General features: G+C 36.9%; 1 protein-coding gene across 1 annotated transcript in view; it reads left to right on the top strand.

The window, feature by feature from the left end:
- The first annotated feature begins 932 nt into the window (after nt 1-932).
- Nucleotides 933-11,072, top strand: part of RAD21 (RAD21 cohesin complex component) — a 36,193-nt gene continuing 26,053 nt past the window's right edge. Inside the window, 2 exon segments of the mRNA XM_020965432.2 lie at nt 933-998; nt 3,741-3,905. Of these exon segments, the coding sequence (XP_020821091.1) occupies nt 3,762-3,905 (144 nt within the window). The 5' untranslated portion in view covers nt 933-998; nt 3,741-3,761.

The following is an 11,072-nucleotide window of genomic DNA, read 5'->3' as shown; positions in this document are numbered from 1 at the left end:
AATAGTGTAACATGAAAACACTTCATACATAAATGTGTGTGAGCTATGTATGCAGTCGTGTAACGTCATGAGAGTTATGAAAATTGAAAGGTTACATGTTTTAATGTCAGAAGCAACAGAGAGGATCATGTTTACCTTGAAATCCTAGAGTAGATGGAAATGTTATGGATAAATTACTTAATTGTAAAGTTGGATCATGTTTACCTTAAAGAAATCCTAGAGTAGATGGAAATGTTATGGATAAATTACTTAATTGTAAAGTTGAGTAAGCACAAGCTGTGTGGAATGATTAGCACTGTACACTTTAGTAAGTAAATAACAATAAAGTTTGCTGTTCAGATTCTACTTAATGTAACTTAATCATACAATCTGACTGGAATTTTTTGCTAAGTTTTCTAAAGTATAAATGCACTTTAGCTGAGTGCCTGGCATGTAATAGGCACCATATAAAGGTTTATTTCTACTTTTTCTCCCCCTTAAATTAAGTATTTCCAGCCCCTTTCGGCTTTAAAACCTATGATCTAGAGTGCAAATTGAAGGGGCTGGTTTATTTAAAAGAGGGAAAATGTGAATAGTCTTAAGTAAACAATGTTTTGAGTTTTTCCACATGCATTAATTTTCTTACCAGAAATACCAATGTTCCATCTGGAAAATAGACATTTTCTTTACATGCATACATATAGATATAGAACAAGGAGGCAGCATAGCAGACAAGTCACTTAAGCAGAAACCTCTGGTTGGTGTCTGTAAAATGGGTATTTGGCCTAAGATCACTTACAGCTCTAGATCCTGTTATCCTATGTGTTCAATTATATAGAATATGCTTTCAAATAAGAATTTATTATCTTTGCATTTTCTGTTAAAAAGTTTTTCATTCCCTGAAATGACTTCAACTTCTTTGTGACTTATTTAGATTATAAACATTCAAGTGGAAAAGAAACAATGCTAGCAAGTCCAAAAATTTTTTAGTATACCAAACGATATTTTCTCTGAAAACTGTAAGTAGTTTGATAAAAGAACAACTTAATTGAAATTAAGTTCAATATTTGTATTAAAGTGTCTATACTTTATTAAAATTCTCATATATGCTCGTTATCAATTATTGTTCATACACTGCTGTTGGATTTCTAGAAAGAGTTCTGAGTTCCATGTGTAATAATACTGATAATAACAGGAGTGAAGCATTATTGATTAACTTCAACATGGAAATCCAGAAATTAATTTAACTGGCATTTTGAAGTCATATGGGAAAAATAACTTTGCCATATTCTGTATTCCTTAAAATGTACTAAAACATCAACTAAATTTTCTACCATGCTAATTGCTATTTTTACGTTAAATTGCCTTTTGATATCCAAATCAATTAGGGCTTAACTTTTTTTTTTGAGTTAGTAAAATTTAGTCCTAAATTCATATAACCATCTTTTTAGGGAGTTTGTAATACATTTTTGGTTAGAAAGTACAGATGACAACAGTTTTCTGTTATTATTTTAAACAAGTGATAATGTTATCAGGGCACTGTAATCTAAATTCCATATGCTAATAGAAGGAACTGTTGGCCACATTGAAATAAGACCAATGCTTTCCTCAGGCCGACTTTACCTGCCAGATTACTCTCCAGGCCAGCTTCCCTGCTGCAACTTTATCTACTCTTGCCAAGAAGTTGCATCTGCTCAGGAACTTAGGTTCCTGTGGTGGAATGAAGATTGACTATTTTGAGGCACAGTTCTAACCAGCAGCTGAAGAGCTACCATGAGCTAATCACACCTGGTAGAAGGTGCCAACAGCTCAATTTCCAGAGCTTTCAAAAAATGTTTAAGAATATTTGCTGGTCAACTAATTGACTCCTGGTAGAGTTCATCACTTTTTCAAGTGTTTAGATTCTAAACTTTAGAAGATACCTTTAGTCCTTATAACCATTATATAAGTGTCTGCTTCTGTAAGTTCATAACTGACAGTGAATCATTCAAAAAAAATCTTTTGATATCTAAAAGGAATTTGAATTTGTCATTTTTCTCTTGTGTGTATATATTCTTTAGAACAATTACCATAATAATCTTGAACAATTGTAACACTAGTACTGGATGTCATCAAGTGAGCTTCTTGACTTGTAGGGTGTAAATATGTGAAAAGTACTTGAGGGAAAAGGAACTGTAAGAAGTCGTTATTAAATACTGCTCCTACCCTGGAATATTTTACTTAAATCCTTGCATCAAAATCCTCTAGTGTGTCTTGAATCATTGATTAGGAGGAAAAATGAATATTCAGTTTTAAATAAGCAGCTTTGGGAATGGAAATGTCTTTTTGCCTCCTTTTAGGGGGCATAATGCCTTAGAATAAATGAGGATCATGTGAGAGCATTCAATTTAAATGAATGAAAGTTTTCAAAACATTTTGCTGTTAAGTGCTGAAAAGGTTTCAGTGGCCTAAATGCATCTCACTCTACTTATCCATAACTAGACTTTTCTGTCAAGCTTTAAATCTGTGTATATGTCAACCAGTATGTCACTGGAATCACAAATACTTTCTGTTCTCAAAGGAACTATAATACTCTATAGACTATTAAAAGTAATCGGAGTGTGTCATAGTTTTGGTGTGAGAAGTGTTCTGTAACATTTATTTTCAACACCAAATTTTCTAATCTTTTTAAATGGTATATTAATGTGCCAAAGGGAAAATGATTAACTATCTCCTATGTGGCTTCTTTATGGTGTGTTTGATATGTTTTATTGGCTTGTTTTCTTATTGCTTTTGCTTTACTACTATGACTGACTCTTATCATCTGATGCAGTTATTGGGTCAGGTATGAACAGTAAGCCATAATTTCAAAATTTGCAGAGTTGGGGAATGGTAGACTCTAATAAGCTTGTAGTTGAGTTCTTACTGTATCAGGCTTGAATTTTGGTGGGGAGGAGGAATGGCATGAATTTTTACTCTCTGGTTAGTCACTAGTCGAAAAATGAGATGTTTTTTATTCTGGAGCATTATTTACTTGCCATATGTAGTATTTTGTTTCTAGTTGGTGAAACTAAAATGTTTCCCCATATATCTGAGTATGAATAGGCAATAAAATTTGGATGAACTTCAAGCATAAAGCATGGGGAAAGTTCCTCTGAGATTCTTGTGTGTCTTGTTAATGGGGAAAGTAGGGGAAGAGAATAATTCTGTATTGAAAATTTAAAACTCTTCCTGTTTAAGGTGGTGGATTCTTCTGCCCTATTAATATGAAATCGCTGAATCAGTGGGCCTATTATTAAGCTCCTACTGTACCAGCCACAGGGATTGCAAATGGGAAAAAAATGAAAGTCCCTGCCCTAAAGGAGCTTACATTCTTTTGGGGGAGACAACATGTACAAATCTAAGTTAGCTATTGTATGGAAGATAAAATTTGAGCTGAGCTTTGAAGAAAATTAGGAATTCTAAGAGGCAGAAGTAAGAAAATCATTCCAGTCATAGAAGGCAACCTATGTAAAGGCATTGAGGTAGATAGAGATGGAATGTTTAATTTGGGGAACCAAAATTTGGCTAGAACATAGAGTACACAAAAGAAAATAACGTAAGATAAATCTGTAAAGTTAAGTTGGAGCTGAGATGTGAAGTAACTTTTTAAATGTCAACTGGGGAATTGGTATGTATCCCAAAAAGTATCTCTATTGCTGACATCAAGATCAGATTAGGGAAGTGTATGTTTCAGCATTTGTGTGGCATATATGATTTTTTAAAATTGTCTTTTTTGACAGGTTTTCTAGTCAGCTGGCACCATGTTCTACGCTCATTTTGTCCTGAGTAAGAGAGGGCCGCTGGCCAAAATTTGGCTAGCAGCCCATTGGGATAAGAAGCTAACCAAAGCCCATGTGTTTGAGTGTAATTTAGAGAGCAGTGTGGAGAGTATCATTTCACCCAAGGTATGTTTTATGTTGATATTAGTAGACATTTTGGTATGTTTGTTAGCATGAAATACTAATTATAGAAAGCTTTAAGGCTTAAGTTTTGTTTATTAAGGACAAGTGAAATTGAGAGAATATCCCAAATCATGTATTGTTAATAGATTAGCATAGAACTTGATCAGATAAGATTTACTCATTATTATTGATATAATTTAGGTCTGATCTTTTTTTTTAAACAGTGTCTTAATAGTAATTGCTAAATAAGCTATTTAGCATTATTCCAAAATAAGTATAGTCAGTTCTCTGTTAATTTATAATAACCACCTCACTAATCTAAATTTTTAACACACACACACACACACACACGAGAACATACATGTACATATGTACATACGTATGTATGTATGTATTTAATGTTTAGCTCCAAAGGCAAGTTTTTGTTTGGGTACCCTTGATCCCAGAATTCACACCCACTGAGTGAAGATTACTGGAAAGAACACTTTTGCTCTTTGAGTAAAAGCAGTTCTAAGCATTAGACCTATTTGCCTCTTGACTCAGGAGTATCCAGAAAACTTCCATATTCTGCTTTCCTGTTCAACCTCTACCATTTAAGCACAAGCCTAAAAAAACTGTATTCTCGTTTTTGTCTACCTGTGTCTCAGCTTCCTGAGACTCAGAAGTGTGGTTTTCTAAACTTTAAAAGCTTTTTTCAGCTCCTCTCTACTACACCAAGTTCCAGGTTTTTTCAGTTCTTAGAACATTTTCTACAGGTTATCAACTCTCCTCTGCTTGAAGATTGCTTCCAAAGCTAGCCATTCCTTTTTTTTTTTAATAGTTCTGATCATTAGGAACTTGTATTTGTCTTGAGCCAGAGCTTTCTTCCCTATAACTTTTGTCCATTAATCTTAGTGGTTTTCTACCAAGCAGAATAAGTCTAAATTGTCTTCCACATTAGAACCTTCCAGCTATTTGAAGATGATTTTGGCTTTCTAGCCCCCAAGTTTTTTCTTCACCAAACCAAACACTCCCAGGTGCTTCATAGGGTAAGGATTGTACTTTGAAGTTCCCCTGAAAAAAGTCCAGTTCTTCAGTGTCTTTCCCAAAATGCAGCTGCTCCTATTGAACAAACTTAACTTGCCCTTCAGAGAGGCAGTATCTTTTAATGGCAAGAGCACATGGTACTTGGAATTGAGAGACATGGGTTGTAGTAGTTAACAGCCCTATGACCGTGTGCAAGTAAATTGATTTCTGAGCATTTAGGATCAAATTGAGAATATATGTAGAATAATTGGCAAGCTATTATTCTCAAGATTTTCCTCTTCTACACTCAGAGTCTTGCCTTCCCCCACAGAAAACATTTTTGACTGTCTTTTCAACACTGAATATACCTTCTCTTGTCTGCAGACACACTGATTCAAGAGGAGTATACGTAATTACTGGTCCCTGTTACTGCTTCTAACTCTCCCCTTCTGCTCATGCTGCCATCTCTTGGTAACCTCTCCTTTGAGGTTTACTCTCTTCATACTTGAACCTTGTGGCAGTTCTCTATATCCCTCAATCTTCTCCTTTGTCAAAGAATTTAGTTCTTGGCTCATGGTCTTCCATCTCGATGCTAACTGACTGACATATTTACATATCTATCTCTACCATCTTCTGAGTTCTAGCCACGTATGTCTAATTGCCTGTTGGATATTTCAAACTAGACATCCCACGGGCATCTCAAACTCAAAATGTCCAAAACTGAATGCACTCCCACATTACCTTCACATCAAAGAAGTCTTTGTTTGTATCGTTCACAGCTCTTCTCAGACACTTCTTTCTACATGGAATGGAATCTTTCCTGATCTTTTCCTATCCCTGAAACTGCTTTTATTCCACCCCCACCCCCCAAATTTTACCTTGTATTTATTTGAATTTACTAACTTATGTATGTCTTCTCTGATAGAATATAAGTCCCTTTGAGCTAGAAATTGTTATGCTTTTGTCATTGTATCCCTGTTGCCTGGCACCTAAGTACTTTATAAATGCCTACCCTACCCTTAAATTAGAGAACTTCAGTATTCAAACACTCTAGCCTCTTAGTTCATTAATCTCTACTCCATCTAAGCCCAGCATAGGAACAGTCACACTCCACACCCTTGTTCTCATGTTAACTTTTTGTAAGAAAACTCCTCTATCTACACATAATTTCCTGTGATTCTATCTCTTCCTAGGCAACACTCCTATACCTATTCTTCATCCTCACATTGATCTCTGCTCCTCAGTGCCGTGCTCAGTGTCCCTATTCTTGCTTCTTTTCCCCCTTCATAATCTTGATCCTGTATCTAACCAATCCCAATCTCTTACGTCAGTTACGTGTCAGGCACCTAGTACGTGGCAGGCACTGTTCTGGGTCCTGGGTAGAGATACAGATACAAAGATTTGAAGTATTCCCTGCTCTCAAAGGAGCTTAAATCCACTTTTTTCAAATTCACACGTTGCTTGACAGTGTTAAAGAAAGTCATGTAAGCATGCTGACTGAATAGGCTACAAATTTGTTTTCTAATCTTAACTGACCCCCTTATCCATAAGAGAATGTTTTACTGACTCTGACATTCCTCATAGCAGCTAATTCTAAATGTTTTCTTCTCTCCTTAAATTTCCTATAAATTTTTCTACCCTCCTCAGCAGAATACTGTTCAGAAAAGAGGCAATTCAAGCTCTCTTTTACCCTCTCTGCATATCAAAATCCTTTGGTGTCATTTCCTGTTCTTTTATTCCTCTCATTAGTGAAGAGATGGCCCTTCTAATGACCAAGTCCAACTCAGCTTATAACCTTTTCCATCTTTGGCAGATTGCCTTTTTTAATTATTACATCTCTCTCTCTCTCTCTCTCTCTCTCTCTCTCTCTCTCTCTCTCTCTCTCTCTCTCTCTCTCTCTCTCTCTCTCTCTCTCTCTCTCTCTCTCTCTCTCTCTCTCTTTATTGTTATTCTTTTCCTAACTAGTGACTTGCTAACTATAAGCATGTTCATTCCCTCATTCTTCACTTGTCCCTATGATCTCCCCAAAAGGTCTCCTGCCTTATGCAGCCAAAATGCTAGAAAAAGCTGTCTAGATTCACTGCCCCTTCTTCCTCTCCTTACAGTCTGACTTCCACCCTCAATCTCACCTTTGTGACATCTCTCAAATACTCCCTGTTCTCTTCCTCTGAGACTGCCACCATTCTAGTGCAGGCTTCCATTACCTCACACTTTGATTACTGTAATAGTCTGCTTGTGGGTCTGCTTTCCTTAAGTCTCTCCCTACTCCAGTCTATCCTCCATTCAGCCACTAAAATGATTTTCCAAAAATGCTGGTCTGATCATGTTATTCCCTTATTCAGTAAACTCTGGTGGCTTTCTGTTGCCTCCAGGAGCAAATAAAAAATACAGGGTTTAGTATTCAAAGCCCATCATAACCTAGCCCTCTCCTACCTTTCCAGTCTTTTTATACCTTACTTTCTGACACATACTCTTCAATCCAATGACACTAGCATCCTGACTGTTCCATGAACAAGACACCCCATCTCTCAGTGCCTGGCACTTTCTCTGCTTGGAACACTCTCCCTTTTCAATCTGACTGCCTACCTCCCTGGCTTTCTTTAAGGCCCAGGTAAAATCCCACCTTTTACTGGAAACTTTCCATCTTAATGCTTTCCTTTTTTAGTTATTTCCTATTTATCCTACATATGAGTTGTTTTGTACATATTTACTTCCATGTTGTCTCCCCTACCATCTTTTGCCTGTTTTTGTAATCCCAGCACTTAGAGCCTGGCACGTAATGATAAATGTTTATTAAGTGAATGAATAATAACTAGCATTTATGTAAAACTTTATGTGGTTTGCAAGGAGTTTTGCAAATATCTTGTTTCACCCTCACAACAATCCTGAAGTAGATACTATTACCCCCATTTTATGAATAAGGAAAGCAAGACCAAGGTTAGATGGTTTACCTAACACCTCATAGCTAGTGGTATCTAAGGTCAGATATAAACTGACAACTTCCTGACTCCAGATCTACCCCTCTATCTGCTGCACCACATAGCTGGCTCTAAAAATTTCTTCTTGTGCAAAATTATCAATGATCCCTGAATAAACAAATGAAGTGGTTTTCCTGAATCCTCATCCTTCTTGACCTCTGTAGCACTATAGGCCACCCTATCCTTCTAGACAGGGTCTTCTTTCTGGAATTTGTGACATTGATCTCTATCCTGACTGACCACTCCTCGATCTCTTTTTCTGGTTCATCATATGCCTTCTAACTATGGATGTACCTTAAGGTTCTACCTATCTTTCCCACTCTGCGTTCTCTTACTTGGTGTTCTCGTAAGTTTCCACGGATTTAAGTAACCTCTCTGCAAGTCTGTATATCTAGTCCTGGCTTCTGTCCTAAGCTTCAGTCCAACATTACCAACTGTCTGTTGGACATTGCCCGCTGAGTATTCTGTAGTCAACCTCAAATTCAACATTTCTAAAACAGAATTCTTTCCTCCAAAATCTAGCCCTCTTCCTGACTTCCCTCTTTCAGTTGAGAGCACTAACCTCCTTTCAGTTAAACAGGTTCAGAGCCTTGCAGTCATTTGCATCTCTTCATTTACCCTTAATATTTCATACCTAATCAGTTGGCAAGTTTGTCAATTCTGCCTCTGCTGAATCTCAGATTTGTCACCTTTTCACCACTCAGCTACCTTATCACCTCTTTGTTTGGACTGTTTTGATAGCCTCCTGATTAGTTTCAGTGCCTCAAATCACTCCTGACTATTCATTCCATCTTTCATGCCTTTACATGGCTGCCTCACCCTATTCCTGGAATACATTCCTTCCTCACTTCTGCTTTAGGATCCCTGTCTTCACTCATTACTTTGCTTAAGTACCACCTTGTATATGAGTCCTTCCCTGATTCCATCCCCTTCTGCTTTTAGTTCTCCCTCCACCTCCACCCTCATCCTGTGTCAAGAAAATCTATCTTGTGTTTGTATATGTTTTATATTATCTATGTTCATGTTGTCTTCTCCAATAGAATGTAAGCTGTACAGGGCAGGGAAAGTTTTGTTTTTGCCTTGTTTCCTTAGTATCTCATATAGTGTCTAGCACATAGATGCTTTTTTATGTATTCTAACCATATTTTTCTATGAACTCTTTGAAATCATCTCTCCTTAAATCTAGGGTACTGATTAATTACTTCACATTAATTTTCATGTCTTGAATTCTAAGATAGCTTGGTCCCTTTTTCCCAATGTTCCTTCAACAAATTATTGATCTGAATCAAGTACAAGACCACAAGTTGTTGCTGCTTCCATCTTCTGAAAGATGAAATTATCAATGAGTCAGAAATAGATCAGGTTTTACCTTTTGGTCAAAAGACATGGGAGATAATCTGCATTGAAGGAATCTTTCCATCACAGCTATATTTTACCTTCATGACAGCTTTATCTTATGGAACCATCAGGAACTTTTCAGCTTTTTTTTTTTCTGTCTGCCCAGGTACATTGTAGTTTATTTCCACCCCAATGTTGCTTACATTCTTCAACCTTTGATCTTAACCCAGGTGCTCCACACATTGCTTCTCCCTTCAAATTCATGAATTTCTACTGTATACCTTCTTTATGTGCAGTGTTTTTATACTGAATATTTGAAACAAGACTCTCTGCTAGGCCTTATTCTCCCTCTATATTGTTTTACTTTTGGTTACCTCATCAGCTCTCATGGATTCAATTATCATCTCTGCTGATGTTTCTCACATCTATTTGTCCAGCCCTGATCTCTCTCCTGATCTCCAGCCTCCTATTGGACATCATGAACTGGATGTCCCATTGATATCTTGAACCCATTATGTCCAAAACTGAACCTAGATGTCATCCTTGACTCCTCACTCTCATCCCCTCATATGCAGTCAATTGCCAGGTCCTATTGTTTCTTTCTTTCTATGCCCCCTTTTCTCCTTTGACATGGTTTCAATTCTTATCACTTCATGTGTGGAGTACTGCAATAACTGCTTTCCTCAAGCCTCTCCTCATTCCAGTCTATCCTCCACTCAGTTGTGAAATTAATCTTCATAAAGTGTGTCTGTCTGTCTGTCTCTGTCTCTCACACACACACACCCCTACACCCCTCCTCTCCACCAATTCAGTCAACTCCAGTAGCTCCCTGTTATCTCCAAGATTGTAAAAATCTGCAGTCCCTTTTAAAGCCCTTCAGAACCTGGACCCTTCCTACATTTCCAGTCTTCTTACATCTACTCTTCTTCCTGCCCCACAAATACTCTACCATCCAGAGTCACTAGCCTTCTTGCAGTCCCTTGAACAAAACAATCCATCCCCCAGCTCCAAACATTTTAACTGGCTGTACCTACTGTTTTGAACGTACTCCTTAGCATTTCCTTCTCCTAATTTCTCTGGCTTGTTTCAAGCCTCAGCTAAAGTCTCACTTTCTACAACAATCCATTCCTGTCCTCCTTAATCTTAGTGCCTGCCTTCCAGTGATACATTAGAGCTAGCTTGTACTGGCTTTTGAAAGCTAGTTTTCAGTGGGAACCTTTTACAACTCAGAAATCTGCAAAAGCTGCAGTTCAGGGTCCTATTTATTTTTCATTGATTCTAGACTTAAGAAGATAATGGAGAAAATATTAATAATGTATATTAAATTTAATGTTATGTGTCCTTTTTTTTTCTGGAGTTCTTAAAAACATTTACCAACACATCCCTGCTGCTTTCTCTCTGAGATTACCTCCAAATTATCCTGTATATATCTTGTTTTTACTAAGTTGTTTGTATATGTCTCTCTCATTAGACTGTAAGTTCTTTGAAAACTGTAGCTAGCTCATTTTCTGTTACACATGCTGCGGCTTAACAGTTGTATCTGAGCTTTTTTCAGCTTTTTATTTAAGGCACCTTTCATCAGATCGTCACATCTCCAGACCAACACATTTTTGGGAGCTTTTGCTAGATTTACTATATCCTTGGCCCATCATTCCGTCTTCAGCATCATCCTTCACTCACTTCCTTTTTCTTTTAAAATTCCTATGTATATATATATTTTAAATTCCTATGTATATTTTTTTTAAATATCAATGAAAACACTCAAGTCCTGTATTTTCCTATCTGTTGCTTTATAGTCCCTGGGGAATATTTCCGCATTCTCACTTATACATTCTTTTGTGAATCACCA

This window comes from Phascolarctos cinereus, unplaced genomic scaffold, assembly GCF_003287225.1.
Source record: "Phascolarctos cinereus isolate Bilbo 61053 unplaced genomic scaffold, phaCin_HiC Scaffold_4;HRSCAF=312, whole genome shotgun sequence".
NCBI classification, from domain to species: domain Eukaryota; kingdom Metazoa; phylum Chordata; class Mammalia; order Diprotodontia; family Phascolarctidae; genus Phascolarctos; species Phascolarctos cinereus.
Note: the sequence above shows the minus strand (reverse complement) of the source record. Positions and strands in the feature narration are given on the sequence as shown.